This window comes from Cydia pomonella, chromosome 2, assembly GCF_033807575.1.
Source record: "Cydia pomonella isolate Wapato2018A chromosome 2, ilCydPomo1, whole genome shotgun sequence".
NCBI classification, from domain to species: domain Eukaryota; kingdom Metazoa; phylum Arthropoda; class Insecta; order Lepidoptera; family Tortricidae; genus Cydia; species Cydia pomonella.
In genome coordinates, this window is record NC_084704.1 from 18082196 (window position 1) to 18103453 (window position 21258).

The 21258-nt window shown below is 35.8% G+C and overlaps 2 protein-coding genes and 1 long non-coding RNA gene across 3 annotated transcripts in view; 1 reads left to right on the forward strand and 2 right to left on the reverse strand.

Annotated features, from left to right (window-relative positions):
* Positions 1-21258, reverse strand: part of LOC133534558 (uncharacterized) — a 74259-nt gene that overhangs the window by 48731 nt on the left and 4270 nt on the right. The window lies entirely within an intron of this gene.
* Positions 420-19086, forward strand: LOC133534548 (uncharacterized). The gene is made up of 7 exons (XM_061873713.1): positions 420-3337; positions 3796-3858; positions 4084-4420; positions 4508-5185; positions 5393-5547; positions 13441-13614; positions 16913-19086. Exons 1-7 carry the CDS (start codon positions 603-605, stop codon positions 17058-17060), a joined length of 4290 nt encoding a protein of 1429 aa, XP_061729697.1. The 5' UTR covers positions 420-602; the 3' UTR covers positions 17061-19086.
* Positions 19631-21205, reverse strand: LOC133534554 (acylglycerol kinase, mitochondrial). Its single transcript, XM_061873718.1, has 3 exons — positions 20973-21205; positions 20595-20893; positions 19631-20477 (listed from the first exon to the last, which is right to left on the reverse strand). The coding sequence occupies exons 1-3, from the start codon at positions 21080-21082 to the stop codon at positions 19654-19656; spliced, it is 1233 nt and encodes a 410-aa protein (XP_061729702.1). The 5' UTR covers positions 21083-21205; the 3' UTR covers positions 19631-19653.

Below are 21258 nucleotides of genomic sequence, written 5' to 3' on the forward strand. Positions count from 1 at the left end.
AAAACTAGCTACTTGTGAGTTGTGTAGTACTTGTACATGGATGCCTCCGGGCTAAAGTAACCGTAAAGATAAAGATTAAAGTAACATCTTACAGACTGGCTAAAACAATAAAGTCGTTTATGGCCAATGAGAGTATTGAGACACTCCCTGGCCAAACTGTATAACAGAGCCCAAACCTGTCTTAGTACTCAGCCAAAACAAAATTTATCACATTTTATAATGTTCTCGTATTCTTCTTTTCGTGTCGAGGTTCCTTTTTTTTATACGATGGAAGCCCAATAGGCAGCGGTGTTGACAGCCCTGGCTGTCGCGTCCCTCAGATCCAGCTCCGAGCAGTGATGCGGGCATGTGGGGCACGCCAGTAGATGTTCTCGTATTTGTATATACATACGCTGGCAATATTAATTTGACTTAACGTCAAATCCGCGTGGCCCTTGTAGTTTAGTTTGTCACAGATGTTCTATATTTTGAAATTGATAAAATGTGAAATATTTAGAACGAACACTCGCTAAATATATCAAAACTTTATTACTAACTCGACGAAATTTGTACGGACATGTGAGTTATACGAGGTAATTTTTAATGCAAGAAGTTTCATCAAAATGAATACCGGCGACGAAGTGTTGTCCTTCATGGATTTACTGGATTTAGACGAAGAATTAGTCGACGAGCGACTTAAAACAATTATGGTAAGAGATGATCACTCCATAAAACATCTAACTTGGGCAATTCAACTTCTAAAATACAAGCAACTTATAAATAACAAGGAGGAGACAGATTGCGAGAACGACTTGGAAATTGACTTTGTTGCAAAGTTAATAAAATGTGTTAAAGACGAAACTATTGAAAGTGTGTGTAAAATAACGAATATTGTGCTAAATTTAAATCCAACTTCCATAACAAGCAAATCAGAACATTTATTGCAGCAAATACTGTCTAACTTGGACTGGAGCCCCTTAAATTTGAATTACAACACAGAAGAAAACTTTGAAGACTGTAAATTACTCAAGCTTGATTTATATTTAAAGCTTTGTGATAGTATACTTGATGCAGTTATTGAAAATAATGAAAAACTCGACTTACCTTTCTTGGAAACACCTCTAGAAAATATTCTGCTAAGTAATAATGAAAAACTTAAAACCTATTTCTTGACAAATACAGTGCCAAGATTATTTGAGGCTGTTACTGGGTATGCTATATTAGACAGAATATGGAATTATTTACAACAGTTAAAAAACGAGGCAAAGCAAACCTCTCTGAAAGTTTTATGTTGTTTATCAAACTTCTACTTGCCAATAGTTGACAACAAAGGAAAATTAAAAATTGAATCAGAAATAGTTCATCATTCTGAATTCTGGAATGTGCTATTACACGGACTGATGTCAAATGATGTAATTTTACACAAACTCTCAGTTTATTTGATGAAACGGTCCATAGATTGTATCTGTAATATGAAGACAAATGTTGAGGTCAGATCAGGAGAAAAAGTTTTCTTTTCATGGAAAATGAAAGATGAAAACAGCATGAAACAAATGTGGAACAACTATTTTATATTAATAGATAGCTTAGAGGAAAAACAGAGTAATATAGTCCTTCCTTCTTTACAGTTGTTTGCAAGACTTACTGACATTGGCAATCATTGGTTGAATTGTGTTTATAATATGGGTCTTAAACATGATAATGCTCAAGTTAGGCTAAAATGTATTGAGTATAGACTGGATGTAAAAATCAACAATACTAAAGAAGCATTTACTCTTTTAGAGGCCCTGAATGATTTGAACTTGTATGACCATCCAGAAGAATATGAAAAACTGAATTTCAAACTAGCTGAGAAAACAAAAGACTTAAATACATTTGGTTATGTTTTTGAAGCAATGCCTTTACTGAAATGGTCACCAGTACCATTCTTTTATCTAAGTCGCATATTAGCTGAGCTACATATTGAAGATGTTACTAAGGTAATGCTCCCTGATAAAGTAACTGAGATTATTAATGAGCTACTTACATTGCCTTGTAACAATTTGGCGGCTAGAAAAGCTATACATACCAATATATCCCATTTTGTTGGAAAATCATGTAAAGGATTTAAGTGGCAAGATTATGCAAACATATACTCTGCATTTAAATTTGATTTGATATCAAATGAGGCTAAGAAGAAGAACCCTCTATTATTAGGTATAAAAAATAAACTTTCAATACATGACAATAAAATCTCGTTTTTCAAACTGGTGGGTGATTCACATATGAATGTTGAATTTGGATTATTGTACCTTGATAACCATAATGAAGATTTACCATTGTTTCTTGAAATAATTAATGAAAAAATATCAAAAATAAATGATATTGCTAACAGACAGTATTCAAATAAAATTGAATGCTTCAATGAAGCAATTTATATTTCACATCTCTACAGAAAAACTGTTGACAGAGAAAGTATAAGTAGAGAAACTATAAATTCAATGTTAACTGAGGAAATAAATGTTATGCTACAGTATATTATGACTCTAATTGTAAATGAGGTCATATTAACAATAGATGAAACCAAACTGTTTTTTAAAGAATTGAATTCATTATTACAAAATGAGGTTAAAGATGATTTAAAAGATATTTTACTACAGTTGTACAAAACATCAGCAGTAGTTTTAAAAAATAAAGGATCTGACTTGAATAGTAAGGTATTGTGTACATTTATTGTAGCAAATATGGCTAACAATTTGCTACTAAAAAGTAACTACAAGCATGAAATGTTCGATCTTAAGGGAATCTTAGAAATAGTAACTAAATTTGAATTTGGTGATAATAAAAGCAAGGAAAGTAATGGCAGATTAAAAAACACAATTTACGAAAAATCCTGTGAAATCATACATTATTTAATTGAAGATGAAGATGACGCTAAAAGAAATTTGAAAGATATAGATCAGTTTGTAGAGAATGTTATTGAGTGTGGTGGATATGGCTGTCTCAAGTGGACATTGAGGATTGTTAATAAATTACTACCACTTCTATCAGAAGAGACAGTCAATTTTAACGTTACGCAATTTATTCATAATGCGTGGAGGGAAATAGAGGAACTTAAATCTAATAACCAGTATGCACCATGCATGAAAGAGTTTATTGACTTGATAACTCAAGATGTTCTTTTAAAGAATGCAACTTACAATAATACCATTCTGTTCTATTGTAATAAAGTTGTCGAATATGGTCCAATGAAAAACACACCGCTTTACTTCTTAGTAAGGACATTAAACTCTAAAGATATTAATTCTGACTATGGTCAGGTAGTTTATGTATTATGTGAAATGTTGCTGTTTTCACCAGTACCGCGGAAAGACCAAAGGTGAGTACCTAGATGTAATATGAAAATAAATAAGATTCATTAACAAAGAGAAATGGCGGTTTACTGTTAGGGCCTGCGCAAACTGGCGGAGCGCAGCGCAGATCATTGAAGAGGATATCCTTTTCGCAGCGCACACTAACGAAGGAAAATCCCCGCGATACCGCGAGCGCCCGCCAGCGCCAAGGAGCACTTTTGCGCATGCCGGGAGATTTCGCGGTATGTCGCCGCCTAACGCCGGAGTATCCTCTAACGTGCTTCTGGCTGCCGCGGAGTAAAAATTATTCGTGATGCACCGATGTTGGTTTCAGAGCATTCAAATTTATACCTCAATGTAAATGAAAAAGGAAAGATTTAATATGACATACATACATTGAATATGATCTGTGCTGCGCTCCGCTGGGTTCCCAGGCCCTTTAATTTGTCAGATATTCTCATTCACTAATGATTTCTGTATTTAGGATTGCTGAAAACGTCGCTGTGGACATTCTCCATAACCCGGAATATGCAGTGAATCAGGATGAGTAAGTGAAATAGCTAAGTGTAGGTATTTATTTTTAATCCTCGTTGAACTTGACAACGCGTAACTGCCATGGCCCCAAGTACATGCAAAATATGAGTACCTACTCAAATTAAACAATACGATTACGTATTTGATGCATCTTTAATATGTATCAGCTCTTAAAAATATTTTCTTTGAAATCAAGATATCCAAATTTATTATTTATGCAGTCAGTTTCTTTTTACAGGACGGGCATACATTTCAACTTCCAAATACAATTTAACCTAATTATAATTCTTTGCAAGATCTCAGATCCTCAAATTATCAGAGTAGTTTCGGACTTGATCATAGAGAAAATTAACAAGATGCTGGTAAATAAATGCATGTACCACGGCCACTCCCAGCCGCATAGGACTCTGATGAACGCCGTGCAGCATTTATTGCTGATATTGGTGTCGAAACCCATAGGCGTGGATTTCAAAGAAACAGCTGATTGGTGCATGAACTTGTTGGGAAGGATGCCTCATCAACCAAGCGTTAGGATTTGTTTGGAGTGGTATACCGCCTTGCATTTATACATGAAGGTAAGCCTGTAATCTATCACTTTGTGTAGTCGTTTGTGATGTGTGATCATGAGTATAACACGTTTTTAAAAATTTAATATGTTTTAGCAATCTAAAATGGACCAAGAGATACTCAGTATTCTTAAATCCAAGAAAATTCCGCTCTCATCCCAACTAATGATTTTGTACTGGATTATAAAACACAAAATTTCAAACAGCACATGTAAATCAGGAGAGTTCGAGTTTGTCATGGCGACCCTGTTGTCTCACACTATGGGCCAAGTCTTTAGTATACGCCTCTTGTCTCAATACCTTGCTTCGAAACTTTACCAACAGTGCAACAACAAACCCCAAGAATACGGATATGTATTCAATATCATCGAAAATACGTTCACAGAAAGTCGGAAAGACAAAAACTTTCTAAAACTTCAAAATGATTACTTTGCTAATGAGTTTGATATAATCAGAAGTTTGACGCCTTGTTTTATTTATTACTTTGTGCCGAGATACTGCGAAGTCAATAACAACGAAAATGTCGATTTGGATTACGTGAGAATTGTTTTAGATGTTGTAAAAAGTCTATTATTGGAAGAAAAATATGATGATGACTTCAGAAAAGAATGGATAGCAAGTTGCATTTCTGATGATGAGGTATTCAATCTGAAATTGTCGAAGAATGTGGAGGTCAACGAAGTTACCGTGAATGCGGAAGTTGGAACGATCCAGAAGAAATATGTGCCTTGGAAAAACATGAATGATATAGATGTTTATGAGATAAATAAAAAGGTAAGGAAGAATTTATTCGTAAGTAGAATTAATCTTGTTGCTCAGAGAATACACCACACCATAATGACCGTAATTATTATTATCAACAGTTCCAGTAACATCTTAGTACGAATTCTAATCTAACTTTTAAAACATGTAGGTATACAATATTATAAAGAAGTCCCACTAAAATTTAACCTGATATAAAAAAAAGATCTGCAATTTCAGAGAGAAAGCCCTAGTGACTTGATAGTAGTGGCATCCCTTATCGACAAATTACCGAATCTGGGAGGCATGGCTCGCACCAGCGAAGTATTTGGCGTGAAGACCTACATCGTGGATAGCTTGCGACACTTGCAGGATAAACAGTTTCAAGGACTGAGGTAAGATATAGTTGTTGTTTCTTAACTTATCACTTATGTTGAACACAGTCCTTAGAAAGCCCGCTGGTTTGCCTGAAAGCTTATAAATCTTATAATAATCGAGTTTCCTTGCGTACACTAGACAACCTTAAAATGTCTAGGGTTAGATCATTGAAAGGCATGGTGAGGCCATCACTAAATCTCTTGACACTTCTAAGGCCTTCGATAGGGTTTGACAGCACAGATGCATAACTCTTACAAGCTTTTTGCGTATTGGATCTCCAATTCCCACTGGTCCGTGCGCTTGAATCACTAGTCATGCTGAGAAACTGATGTTACCTATTTAGCGGTGATCGGTGTGACATTGTGGCTATCAATACAGGGTTGCTCAGGGTTCAGCTTTCTCCATAACTCTTTCTGTAATACTTAGTTAGGTCATAAGTTCTATCACAAAGGTTGAGTGATGAATAGTCTGGAGGCAACAGGCCTTTTTTGAGAAAAGTCGTCGACATCTCTTCTAAATACCCAAAATTGGTATGGATATGTTCCTCGTTTTCTCCAGAATACGAATTGACCGGTTTTAGTTCATGGAGAGGGGGACGGGTCGAAAAAAAGGTGGGGTTCTTAATAACCGTAGTCATAACTGTAGTCGTTTACAAAATATTTGAAAATAGATGCTTTTTTACCATGCATGGATGGCATAAGTACTGAAAAAACATGCTTCTAACTCATTGAATTATAAGTTTACCGCAATTAATGTTATTACAAAATATACGGTAAATTTCATTAGCTTTCCAAATATATAAGTTTTATTGGTGTATGATATTACATAACCAAGTAATGATGAATTTTATTCAGCATGGGTCACTACGCGCCGTCACATAAATGGTGGCCGACCGTCGTCGACATTCCGTTATTTCTTGCGTTCCATTTTACTGATCAATTCGTGTGATGTGTTGTTTGAGAGAACATTAAAAGTACTATTATTATTTATTAACAACCGTAGTCATAACCATAGTCGTTTACGAAACATTTGACAACGTATGATTTTTACCATGCATGGATAGCATATATAAGTACTGATTAAACATGCTTCTAACTCAATAAATTATAATTCAACCGCAATAAATTTGACTACAAAATATACGGAATATTATATAAGATTTACAAATACATAAGTTTTATTGCAGTATAATGTCACATAACCAAGTAATTATGAATTTTGAGAGCATGGGCACTGCGCACCGTCATATAAATAAGTCAGGCAGCCAGCCATCGTTGTTTTTAGGGTTCCGTAGTCAACTAGGAACCCTTATAGTTTCGCCATGTCTGTCCGTCTGTCTGTCTGTCTGTCCGAGGCTTTTCTCCGTGGTCGTTAGTGCTAGAAAGCTGAAATTTGGCATGGATATATAAATCAATAAAGCCGACAAAGTCGTACAATAAAATCTAAAAATTTTTTTTTTTTTGGGGTACCTCCCCTACACGTAAATTGGGGGTGTTTTTTTTGCTTTAACCCTACAGTGTGGGGTATCGTTGGAAAGGTCTTTCAAAACTAATAGGGGTCTTCAACAAACATTTTTTGATAAAGTGGATATATTCGGAGATAATCGCTCCGAAAGAAAAAAAAATGTGTCCCCCCCCCCCCTCTAACTTTTGAACCATAGGTCCAAAAAATATGAAAAAAATCGTGGCAGTAGAGCTTAAGAAATACATTAAATGAAAACTACAGCGGACATGATCAGTTTACCTGTTTTTGAGTTATCGCAAAAAGTTTCCCCTTCATAGTAAAAAGACTTACTTTAATTAGGTACTGATTATGCAAATTTGCCTATTATATAGTTAACTCGGGTGAAAGGTACCGTTTCATCCCTTGGTTAATAATTTACTATACTTTAAGCTCCAGTTTAGCTTATTGTGATGGAAGAGTAACTACGGAACCCTACACTGAGCGTGGCCCGACATGCTCTTGGCCGGTTTTTTTTATTATTGTTCCGGTTCTATTTTACTGACAAATTCGTGACGTATACCATTTGCAAGCATATTAAATGTACTCATCATACCCGGTTGTTTGAAATCTGAGCCGTGAAAATAACAACTTTAAAAATATTAAAGAAAATGTTACATTTTTACCTAAGCGGTTTGCTTAGTGACTGATAATTTAAGAGAGTCAATATAGTAGATAGAGGGTGAAAGTTTTCAGAATAAAAAATATTGATTAAATTTCTAAAATTACCTTTAGATTTTGTTACCATACAACTATAAACATATATGCTAGGACTAATTTCGTCAAGCAAGTACAAACGGCGCGGCGGGTGCCTCGGTAGACCAGCAGCATTCTATTATTGTTTGACAGTACATAATTATATACTGGTCCCAAATGTGAGGTGCTGTTATAGAATATCGATAAGATTGGTGGTTTTATAGAGTACATTTAGTAATTAATTAGTCTTTTTTACGTAAACGAATTATATTACTTTTTGATCAGTATAAAACAAGCTTTCAAATCATGGCAAACTTGTTTTATTAAAAGCTTTGTATCACATTTTATCACTCAAAACCTTTGTGACAGAACTTATGACCAAGTATAGTATTTTTTGTGTTTTTATAAATAAATAAAGCACTTGCATTCAAAAATTGCCATTTGGTGAAGTGGAACTGCTGTTGAAGACCAGAACAAAACTCTTCAACGACTCGTATTTCATATTTATTATTTCAGATTTGTCTTCTCCGTTCAGTTTGTTAGGCAAATAAGGTTCTAAGAAACATTTTTGTCAAGGTGCAGTTCTAATGATAAAATTATATATAAATTATAATATAAAAGGGTACTCCTCAGAATCAGAATCAGAATCAGAATTAATTTATTGAACGACATGCAAAAATTATACAAACTAATATGAAAATGTTATCAATGAGATAACATTTTCTTAACTATAATACTTAAATTAAAATTAATACAATAATCACGAATAAATTACAATGCAAATAAAATAAATTCAAATCAGTCAATAATTATGTAAATAGTAATGTTAGTTATTAGTTGTACAATTGAAAGTTCATAAATTCTTGGATACTATAAAAACAATTTTCATTTAGCCATTTAGTGATCACTAATGCAAATTTTTTTTTATTCCATTTGCCTCATGTCTTGAGGAAGGTTGTTGTACAATACAATGCACATATTATATGCATTTTTACGATAGATCGCAGTACGACAAGGAGGTTGGTACAATAGTCCCATATATTGAGCTCTTTGGTTACCTGCAAAAACATCAGACCTACATCTAAAGAGTTCAGGATGTTTTTTGACAAACAGGCATGCTTTTTTTATGTACATACATGTTAGCGGTAAAATATTTAGTTTTTTAAAGATGGGCCTAGCGCTCTCGGTGATTGAAATATTAGCTATAGCACGAATGCATTTTTTTTGTCTAATAAAAGCCCTAATTACGTCTACGGAATTCCCCCAGAGCAAGAGCCCATAGTTCAATAATGATGATATATAACCATGATATGCCGTGATAGCAGCTTCAGTAGAGACAGTCATTCTAAGTTTTTTTATGGCAAATGCGAAACTGTCCAACTTCTTGCACACGAAATCCACATGATTTTTCCAGTTTAAATTCTTGTCTATATGTAAACCTAAAAATTTAATGTCATAACAATTCTCTATTTCTATATTATCACAAATAACATTTAATTGTCTTGTTTGTGCATTGTATGATTGAAATTGAATAAAATGAGTTTTACTTAAGTTAATATTGAGATTATTGCGGCTAGTCCATTGGCATATTTCACCTAAAGCCTTATTTATGTTTTCTTCATATGAAGAAATTTCATCGCCTTTTACCATCACAGTCGTATCATCTGCAAATAAGATGCACTCTGGGGTGGTTGCTTGAGGGAGATCATTAATATAAATTATGAACAGCAACGGGCCTAAATTGCTCCCCTGTGGTACTCCCCACAGATTTTCACGAAAATCGGAAATAAAGTTTTTTCTTACAAGTTTGTTTCCAATTTTGACTATTTTTGAGATCTCCGTTCGTTGCTTTCTACCTTCTAAATAAGTTTTAAACCATGCAAGCGCAGGACCCCTTATGCCATAGGTTTCCAATCCTCAAATCTTGATGGAATTGGATCCAGACTATGAAACTTAAAACTTATCTGAAGCGTGAACCTTTTTAGTGACATTACTGTTTGGCCAGACTGAAACGAGTCAGGCAGACGAATGCTGCGTCTCATAAAACTAAAAATAAAATTAACTTAAAAAAAGAAAAACCGATTACAAAATGTGTAGAATAAAATATTATTTATTTTATTATTTGCAACAAGCAACTGATAGCAAATAAGTACCTAGTTGGTTACTAAGTTCTGCTACTCGATTTGCAACCTCTTTATTTCCGTTAAAACGAATGCTACCGAAAAAATAAAAAATGACATAATGTGGTGGATTTGTGAGCTATAATTATATACTACACATAACGCTTATCTCGTCGTTAGATACGATAATGAATTGGGACCTAAAAGAGAATCGTATCGCAGTAATTGCGTTGCACAAATGTGGGCACCCGCCAAACATGATTTTGAAGTTGCTTGAAAACCTTAAAATCAACAAACAATTTGTTTATCGCACAATTAATAGATACAATAGTACTCATAGCTTCGATGACCGTAAGAGGTCTGAAAGACCTCGCACCGTTCGGACCCCAGCTCTAATAAAGGCAGTGAAGGCGAGAATTGCAAGAAACCCCGTCCGGAAGCAAAAGTTGTTGGCAATACAGATGTCTGTGAAGAGAAGCTCCCTAAAAAAGTTATCAATAAAGACCTTGGACTACACGCTTACCGCAGACAAAAAGGTCATTTGCTTAATGGACGATTACAGACTATGAGGCTAGAGAGAAGTTGCGTGCTATTGAAGCGGTACGCACAAAATGGCCACCGAAAAATACTATTTACAGATGAAAAAAAAAAATACCATTGAAGAATGTTGTAACCGCCAGAATGACAGAGTGTATGACAGGACTCAGCTCCTGCATATAAGGCAAAAACAACTCAAGCCTGGTTTCGAAGGAACAAAATTGACTTTATTGCCCACGAAGACTGGCCGTCCTCCAGCCCGGACCTGAATTATGCCATATGACAGGTTATTGAGGAGAAAGCCTGTGCTAAACCCCACACAAATCTTAACTCCCTCAAGCGGGCCATAATTAAGAGTGACGGAATTAGACATGACAATCGTGCGTGCCGTTATTGATGACTGACGTTATCGTCGTTTGAGGGCCTGTGTCAAGGCCAGAGGAGGCCATTTTGAATGATATTGTCATATGTAATTCCTGATTTTTTGTACTTCATTTTAATATATAGTTTATTCAACTTTCGTTCGTATATTTTATGTAGATATAGATAAAGATTATTGCAGTAACAGAATTTAGTAACCAAGGTGTTATTGACCAGTATTGTAACTACCTAGTACAATACTGGTCAATAACACCCCCAAGCAACGATAGAAAGTTTTCTCTTTCATATCAAACCGCACCAGAATAAACCGAATCCCAACTGGTTCGACTGATATGAAATGATAAAAAAGATAATAAATTTTATTTTACACTTTTTGTAGTCGGTTTTCCTTTTTTTTTTTAAAGGAAAACTGACTACAAAAAGTACATTACCTACCAATCAAAACGTAAAATAATTACAGTACAATCTCGGTAATCCGGCACTAATGCTGATACATGAGAGCCGGATTTGTGTAAAATTCGGAGCTAGAGCAATACTGCATACCTATGTTTGTTATTAATTATAGTAGAAATGCACTTAATGTAATGTGCCTACTGAAATAATAAATCCTAAGAAAATTCAACTGTTACCTATTTTATTTTTGCTATTCATAAAGAGACATTAGACAGAGATGGCATTGTGATAACTTAAGCGCAGATAGTGAGCTTGGAAATATAATGATCATTTGCAGCCCTCGTTTAGTGCCGGATTAATGGAGGTACCGGACCGTCGAGGTGTCGCACAGTGTTGGCCGAAACGTTAATTGAGCATTAACCATTACAAATTGAACCGTAAACTGTAACCGTCCTTTACGGTTTACGGTTCAATTTGTAATGGTAATTGGTCAATTGCAATTAACGTTCGGCCAATACTGGTGTCGCATTATCGCCATTTCACTGTAGTTATAGATTTAGATCGCAACTTTATTTATTATTTGTTTACTTTGGGAGTTTGTTTCGTTAGATGCGTGAACGCAGTTGGATTGTGAAAACATCCACTTCCCAAAAGGGAGTAAAAATCAGTGTCACGTTAATAAAATAGTTACGATTGTTTATTTGTATGAACCTACTTTATTATTACATAATTTCGTTACCAGGATTTAGTTTTCGGACAAGCCTCTGTACTTCAGATCTGTAATACCCTTCAAACTCAGTACCTACTTTTCAGTAACATGCTTAGATTTTACTGTCATGTCTACAACATGTAGATTTGGTAAAACATGTACAGTGGCACCCTTGTCAGTCCAATTCACATGAGCTATATATCAAAATAAAGATTTTATTTCAGACAACATTGTTACACAGGGTCTATATGTTATATATAAGTACTAAAATTATGACCTTAGCCTATACTTATAAAATAAATGGCCTCTTTGGCCCCCTCCCTCCCTGCCCACCTCTTCGATTAGGTTGTACATGCAGATCAGTGAACCGGGCATGGACGGCAGAGTCCAGCCTATCTCCTATCATCTTTAGGATCCCGTTTCCGCTCGCCCACGTTCACAGTACAATGGACGTCGACTTTTTCCGCATTATTGCATAAAAATCATCAACCGCTGCGTCAACGAATATTCCCGAAGCGCTACAAAAGCGGGAGAGCCGAAACAGGGGGCCTACCGCGGAAACCGAAATTCGCAAATTGCGGGGATCTTTCTTTTTTACTCTCACTAAGACGTAATTAGAGTGACAAAGAAAAATGCCCGCAATTTACGAATTTCGATTTTCCCGGTAGCCGCCCAGGACCCTAAAGACCACATATTGCACTCTCACTCAATGCGTTATACGCTCTCTGACTAAAGTCTACCCATAAACCACTTGTATAGAAACTTTGGCAATAAGCAGTAAAAAGAGTTAGTTTTACAGGCACAGAACAACGCGTAAATCTATGAACCAACATATTTCCCCGCACAGACAAAGACTCCGTTCACGTTCCAAGTCCTTGTCATCTTTGAGATCATCAGTCAATATATGGCCCAAATATTCGAACTGTGACACCCGTGTGTGTGTGTGGGATAAAAGACCCAGCTTTTGCGTTCCGAATTTTCGGCGGGCGGGGCGGTCGGTTCTTTTGCTCAAATGCCAGACAACCTACTAGGCGGGTTGTCGCTATAGGTCGCCAAAGATAACAACAGGGTACGCCAAATTGGCCAGGGCCATGTAGCGGGAGTACATCGCTACGGCTAGCAGCGATTTTAGAGTTTGGGCGCACTATAGTAAACACTCCTATAATGGAACAGGCACCAGTAATGGGATGGTGAAGACAAATCCTGTAAAACCATCCGTTTTTAATTGCTGGCAATATTTTACTATAAACAAGAGCCAAAGAGCTGCTTCAGTTTAATTTTTCATTGATATTTGTTCATTAGAAAATTAATGGGCGCCATTAATTTTCTAATTATACATCCCATGACTGGAGCAAAAAATCATAGTTTTAATTGGTTAATAATATTGAAACCAATTGCAGTAGCTTTCATTAAATACATAAAATACATAAAGGACGAACTGGACATTCAACTTTTGAAGCATAAAGCGGTAGAAATTTTACAGATCTCGGTGAAATATTGAAAATACTCCAAATTTTCTCTTAAATGTCCCATAATTGGTGCTGTAGAAATAGCTATAAAAGCTTAAATTTCAGTGTATCGGCGGAGCGATGGGTCGACATCGAGGAAGTGCGGCCTGGTGCTCCCCTCAAGGAGTACCTCGTTCGTAAGAAGTCCGAGGGATACTCCGTAGTAGCAGCTGAACAGACCTCCTCCAGTTGTCAGTTACAATCGTTCAAGTTTCCCAGGAAAACCTTACTCCTCTTAGGGTAAGTACTTTAGTCATATTATTACGTTGCAATAAATCAGATCACGTGTAGGTACAGTCAGCATCAAAAATAACTTGGGTCGCAAATACGAACTCTTTCATAGCTTAAACTTACATAGGTATATTAACAATGTGGTTCAACATACATGATTGTGACTATTTATATACGTATTCTGCAATGGTGTTGATTTACGGGACAAAAACGGGAGGGGTAAAAATACGGGACGCGACAACTAAATACGGTGACAGTCCCGTGTGTACGGGACGTCTGGCACCCCTAAAAATATCGGAACAGACTACGCGACAATTATCTAATTAACAAAAAATGATACGTCTCTATATGTAGAACAAATTAATTGTGACAAATACTTTTGAACGCAAATTGTAGAAATATTACTGTACGTCAAACCGGCGTCGATTGGTATAATTGGAGTGTGTGGTGGGTGGGGAACAAAAACTGATAATGATTATTTTTAAGAAAAAAAAACCGACTTCATTGAGGGAGACCGGTGAAAGAACGATTGTTGTTGATTTGAGATTTCATACAATGAAATTAAAAAGACAGCGTCCTACGCCTAATTATGTAGAAAAGGAGGTAAGTACTTAACATGTTTTTTTTTGCCACTGCACCCACCTTAACACATTTCAGATTTGCCCTGTGGTTGACTGGTAAGATACCTACCAGCAATAGGGTATTCGACTGTATTTAAGATAAATTATTTCAAACCATGCATGAAATAAAGCTCCAGATAATTATTAAAAAAAACTAAACAGGATAGAAAAAAAAATGTGCCTTTAAAACCTAACTGCTTGGCAAAGAGAACAAATTGCCAAACGTGAACTATGCATCATTGAAGAGTTCTATTCTGTTCATCATCAGCAATTCCACTTCATCAAATGTCACTTCTACAAATGTAAATACTTGATTTGTTGATGAAAATACTAATCACTATATATATGCCTTTAACATTTGAGGAGCCCCTCGAGTCCTCATGGACCCCATCGTCAGAACTCGAACTTGACAAAAATTTGTCTTGAAAATCTAATTTGCTTAACAAACACAGCGAAGAGGACAAATCGCCAAACGTGTACTATGCGTCGTTGAAGAGTACCATTCTGATCATCATCAGCAGTTCCACTTCATCAAATGTCCCTTTTTAAAATGTAAATGCTTGATTTGTTAAAGAAAACACAAAAATCACTATATGTATGCCTTTCATATTTGAAGAGTTCACTCGATTCCTCATGGACCCCATCGTCAGGATTCGAACCTGACAAAAATTGTCTTGAAAATCTAATTTACTTAACAAACACAGCGAAGAGGAGAAATCGCCAAACGTGTACTATGCGTCGTTGAAGAGTTCCATTCTGATCATCATCAGTAGTTCCACTTCATCAAATGTCACTTTTTTAAATTTAAATGCTTGATTTTTCAAAGAAAATACAAAAATCACTATATTTATGCCTTTCATATTTGAAGAGTTCCCTCGATTCCTCATGGACCCCATCGTCAGATCTCGAACTTGACAAAACATTGTTTTGAAAATTTAATTTACTTAACAAATATAGCGAAGAGGAGAAATCGCCAAACGTGTACTATGCGTCGTTGAAGAGTTCCATTCTGATCATCATCAGCAGTTCCACTTCATCAAATGTCACTTTTTTAAATGTAAATGCTTGATTTGTTATAGAAAATACAAAAATCACTATATGTATGCCTTTCACATTTGAAGAGTTCCCTCGATTCCTCATGGATCCCATCATCAGAACTGACAAAAACGGGACCAATCTGTATATATATATACATTCAAACAAAAAAATAATTTTCAAAATCGATTCAGAAATGACGGAGTTATGGAGAAACAAACATTTAAAAAAAAAATACAACCGAATTGATAACCTCATTTTTAGGGTTCCGTAGCCAAATGGCAAAAAACGGAACCCTTATAGATTCGTCATGTCCGTCTGTCTGTCCGATTATGTCACCGCCACTTTTTTCCGAAACTATAAGAGCTATACTGTTCAAACTTGGTAAGTAGATGTATTCTATGAACCGCATTAGGATGTTTACACAAAAATAGAAAAAAAAAACAAAAATTTTGGGGGTTCCCCATACTTAGAACTGAAACTCAAAAAATCTTTTTTCATCAAACCCATACGTGTGGGGTATCTATGGATAGGTCTTTAAAAATGATATTGAGGTTTCTAATATCATTTTTTTCTAAGATGAATAGTTTGCGCGAGAGACACTTCCAAAGTGGTAAAATGTGTCCCCCCCCCCCCCGTAACTTCTAAAATAACAGAATGAAAAATCTAAAAAAAATATATGATATACATTGCCATGCAAACTTCCACCGAAAATTGGTTTGAACGAGATCTAGTCAGTAGTTTTTTTTCAATACGTCATAAAATTAAAAAAAAAAATTTTTTTTCATCAAACCCATACGTGTGGGGTATCTATGGATAGGTCTTCAAAAATGATATTTAGGTTTCTAATATCATTTTTTTCTAAACTGAATAGTTTGCGCGAGAGACACTTCCAAAGTGAAAAAAATTGTGTCCCCCCCCCTGTAACTTCTAAAATAACAGAATGAAAAATCTAAAAAAAATATATGTTATACATTACCATGCAAACTTCCACCGAAAATTGGTTTGAACGAGATCTAGTAAGTAGTTTTTTTTAATACGTCATAAAATTAAAAAAAAATTTTTTTTTTTCATCAAACCCATACGTGTGGGGTATCTATGGATAGGTCTTAAAAAATGATATTTAGGTTCCTAATATCATTTTTTTCTAAACTGAATAGTTTGCGCGAGAGACACATCCAAAGTGAAAAAATGTGTCCCCCCCCCCCCCTGTAACTTCTAAAATAACAGAATGAAAAATCTAAAAAATATATATGATATACATTACCATGCAAACTTCCACCGAAAATTGGTTTGAACGAGATCTAGTAAGTAGTTTTTTTTAATACGTCATAAATGGTACGGAACCCTTCATGGGCGAGTCCGACTCGCACTTGGCCGCTTTTTTGAAATCTTGAAGTCGGTTAATAATATTGACTACGCGCGACCTGGAAAAAGGGTAGTTTCATTTATAGGTGCGAAACGGCCATCACAGTAGGTAGCGATCCAATTCAGGATCTACGTAAAACAGCGTTGGTTGGGGCCGAACAATGTCAACAATGGGAACCGATTAGGGTTGTTACTAATTGAAGTAATTGACCACTTCACACCTTCGATTCCACAGTTGTTGTACATATTTTTTCTAGAAATAAGATGAAACCATTTTTTTTCAGACACGAAAAAGAGGGCATCCCATGCGATCTACTACCGATGATGGATTTCTGTGTGGAAATTCCGCAACAGGGCTTCGTGAGGTCTCTCAACGTGCACGTGACGGCCGCCATATTTGTGTGGGAATATGCGAGGCAAAATTTCCTGTGACGCCAATTAATTTATATTTTTATTTACTGTGACACTGTTGTAGTTTTCCTTACATATATCACTTTTTACAGTATAAAAAACGAGCATTTAACAGTATAAGCTAAGGTTACCGTGACGAAGCATCCATTCCATAGTGCTATTAGCTCTGGTGCTCGATTCCCACTGCCTAAATTAAAGATATAACAGGTAAAATTAGCTGCTATGGGCATGATGTCAAACAATTGTTCGTTTTTAAGGTAAATTAAAAATATTGTTTTGTGTTCCAAATATCGTTTTACTTCATTTCCAAATCTGATTAGTATTCTTATATATAGTCGTCGTTCGATTTGTAGCTGGCCCTGACGGGCTAATCCTTTGTCTATTGTTAAGTAAAACGGCTCATGAAAATTGGTATGATTGATCTTTAGGCCATTTGAATTTTAAAAAAATGGAGAGGAGTTATGACGTCATTTTTTAAAAGGGGAAAAATCTTGTTTCTGAACCTATCGTGTGTAGTATTGTATACACTATACAAAATAGTCTGTTACTAAACCCTACTAAGTCAAAGTTTATGATTTTGGGTAGTAAAATTCAAATTTCTCGAATCTTAGACGGTAGCTCTCAACTCAATATTAGAGGCTGATTGATAGAGCGAGTAGAAGAGGCCAGAAATCTTGGTATAATAATGGACAACCAGTTAAGGTTTGAAAAACACGTAGCAGAGTTAGCCAAATCTTGTTTTTTTAGACTGAAAATTTTGTATCAAGTAAGAAACCTTCTAAACGAATAAGTTCGCTTGACCCTCTGTCAAAGTTGAACTACGGCGATGTGGTGTACGGGCCTCGTCTGCAACAAAAAACTCGTCGACTAATACAGCGAGTGCTTAATGCGTGTCATCGATATTGCTACACAATTCCTCCACGGAGCCATATCACGCCGTTTTTGAACAAGTCTTCGACTTTGAATATAGTATCACGCAGACATTTACACCTTGCCTGTCTTCTCTTCAGTGTTACAAATTGCAAGTCACCCGTGTATCTTCACTCGAAAATAATTATTCCTTCTTTTCACACTCGATACGGCACAAGATCTACTCGACGTTGCCTTTTAGCGAAGTACATCCTCTTAGGACAATTGTCTTTACCGGTTGTTTCCGTTATCTTGCGACCAAATGCTGGAACGATATACCCCCGCCTTTGAGAGAGCTACAATCCAAAAAATTATTTAAATAGTTTTAACAAGATTCTCCTCGAAGAGCAAACCGCTGGTGTTCCATACGGCTTTTTGGTCGCAGATTTCAGAATCTAACATGGTGGAGATGGCAGTCACGAGGACTAGGAGGCTATTTAAAGTACATCTGTTGTGAACTTGGATTCCGACAGAAAACCAGTGCTTTACTCGAAAGAGTGAAGAGTATCACTGAGCCGTGACCCTTTTGTCCTGCTGCAACGCACACAGTATGTAGGTTGGTACATCTATTTTATTTTATTTTTTATTGATTATTTCATTTTGTGTGTGCTTATCTCTATTTTGTTGTCTCAATTTTCTTTTTTGCCATTTTTATTTTGTTTTCGTCATAATTTGTGTTTTTGTTACGATGATTTAAACTATTTATATTGTGTGTTTTTGCAGCTGCCAAATAAATGATTTATCTATCTATCTATCTATTAAATGAAAGGGCTTTTTATGCCGAGTATATTTTTAGAATTGGCTTAAAAAGCCTTTTCATTTGATACCATACCACACACGATAGGATTCTGACCAAATATTTATTTTTCCTATACAAAAAAAGATGACGTCATACCTCCTCTCCTTTTTAGGGTTCCGTAGCCAAATGGCAAAAAACGGAACCCTTATAGATTCGTCATGTCCGTGCGTCTGTCTGTCCGTTTATGTCACAGCCGCTTTTTTCCGAAACTATAACAACTATACTGTTCAAACTTGGTAAGTAGATGTATTCTACGAACCGCATTAAGATTTTCACACAAAAATAGAAAAAAAAAACAATAAATTTTGGGGGTTCCCCATACTTAGAACTGAAACTCAATTTTTTTTTCTTCATCAAACCCATACCTGGGTTATCTATGGATAGGTCTTCAAAAATGATATTGAGGTTTCTAATATCATTTTTTTCTAAACTGAATAATTTGCGCGAGACACACTTACAAAGTGGTAAAATGTGTCCCCCCCCCTGTAACTTCTAAAATAACAATGATAAAACTAAAAAAAATATATGATATACATTACCATACAAACTTCCACCGAAAATTGGTTTGAACGAGATCTACTAAGTAGTTTTTTTTATACGTCATAAATCGTACGGAACCCTTCATGGGCGAGTTCGACTCGCACTTGGCCGCTTTTTTTTTGCTTCTACGGGTCAAATTGATTAAATGACCTAAAAATCAATCGTACCGATTTTCATACTTTTAGCACCATTTGCAGCATATTTTACTGAATTTCGGGGTGTACCGCTAGGACTAGTAAACAAATCTAACAAATAGTTTCATGCATTTGACTTGGATGGCGTATTAGAAGCTCTTGATATCTCATGTTGAAAATTATTCAAAAAGCAAAATAAAACAAATATAGAAACTAGGTTTTATTTAACCATTTATTGTAGGCAAAACAATTTGACAATTTTCGGCAGTATTGTAACTTTAACTGGTTTTAACTCAAATTCTTCCTTGTCAATCTCTATGGTGACTTCTTTGCCTGAATCCTGAGGTATTAGTTCCACTGTTCGAGCAGAAATAACTTCTTTAACCTCTGGCTTGTTTTTCAATCTGTCCCAACCTTCGCTAACAAATTGTGTGTATGAATAGCTGCTCTTTCCCAATATTATTTTCAAAGAAGGTTTCTCTTGCTTCTCTGCAGCAGTTTCTATTTTAAACTCTGCTGTTTTAAAACACAACTCCTCTGATTTCAAGCATTCTGGATTAATCTCTTTTGGGTCACCAGTTGCAGCTTGCGTGCTGGGAATAAAGAATGACCATTTTCGTTTAGGTTCAGGCTTTTTTTGCACACAATTTGCACATCCAGCACAAGGCGGCGTATATTTCAGTGTGCCACTGCAATTCCAAGTAATAGAGTCTTTATAACCATTAAAAAGAAATGTTGCATATTCTCTTAAACCTGCAGTGAACCAGTATTTATCTTTCTTGGCCATTGTGTCTCTAAAAGCGCCCCATTCTATAGAACTCATGGCAAAGATTGGTTTTGGGGTTTCCTCGCCATCTGTGATCTGTTCTATTTTGAGAGCATCTTTCCATTCAGTATTGCCTTTGATAATAGCCATTGACGCATCAATAAGCTGTTTGGCTTTTTCCACATTATTTGATCCACCAGGAAACAAGCTGTTCCCAAGCTTGTTAGTGCGGCCAAGAGGAAGGACTCCAAGTGGAAAACGATTAGCTTCATCATTTCGGCGGAGGAGACCTAAAATTTAAACATAATTAATTATTTATGTCACCAGAGACAAATAAATTCTTCAAATAAAATGTGGTGCCAGTGGGAAGACTGATTTAGTATGTTGTGAATACAATTCTTAATTACCTGTAACTGTCTCTGATAAAGTCCCATCACCACCTGCTACAATTATTGCCTCTGTACCCTTCAAGGTCTCCACAATTTCCTTTGCATTGCCCTCTGAAGCTGTTTGCACAATATCAACTTGCAAACCGGCAAGGTGCAGTAGTGGTTCACAATATTTTTCAAAGTCCTTTTTAGCTGATCTCTTATTAGCAACGGGATTGAGGATCACAGTTACAACAGTAGGATTACGCTCCATTGGTATTAATGCATCTCCATATAGAGCCGCTTCCTTGCATGCTGCTCTCATAAGAATATTGATTCTGCAAGAAGTATACAAATTTGAGTAATTATAACAAAACGCCTAATGTTTTGAACCAGAATCGAACAGATAAATCTTACTCGTATTTCTCTTTTGCTGCCGAGGCTCCGTAAGCCAATACGCAAGCCCCTAGGACTGATTTTTTCCAATTGTTCCGAATGGTAGTGGTAAACTTAACAATTTTCTCCATCTTAAGATTAAAGCAGCCTACAGAGACCTGAATATACGGGAATCTATTACTTCAGTATGGCTCACATGATATAACATTTCAAGTAACATTGTTCATTTCTGTGGAATTCCATTTTTTCACGAATGTTTTTAGGTTAATCAGCTGTTTTCTAGTCAAAGTCATGTCAGTTTGACATG

Bases quoted from the DNA above. Each gene is read 5' to 3' on its own strand.
- LOC133534548 (XM_061873713.1), top strand. From the start codon at position 603: ATGAATACCGGCGACGAAGTGTTGTCCTTCATGGATTTACTGGATTTA. The intron at 4,421-4,507 runs GTAAGCCTGTAA...AATATGTTTTAG, and splicing joins CCTTGCATTTATACATGAAG to CAATCTAAAATGGACCAAGA. The intron at 5,548-13,440 runs GTAAGATATAGT...CTTAAATTTCAG, and splicing joins AAACAGTTTCAAGGACTGAG to TGTATCGGCGGAGCGATGGG.
- LOC133534554 (XM_061873718.1), bottom strand. From the start codon at position 21,082: ATGGAGAAAATTGTTAAGTTTACCACTACCATTCGGAACAATTGGAAA. The intron at 20,894-20,972 runs GTAAGATTTATC...TACTTCTTGCAG, and splicing joins GCAGCAAAAGAGAAATACGA to AATCAATATTCTTATGAGAG. The intron at 20,478-20,594 runs GTAATTAAGAAT...TTTAAATTTTAG, and splicing joins TTTATCAGAGACAGTTACAG to GTCTCCTCCGCCGAAATGAT.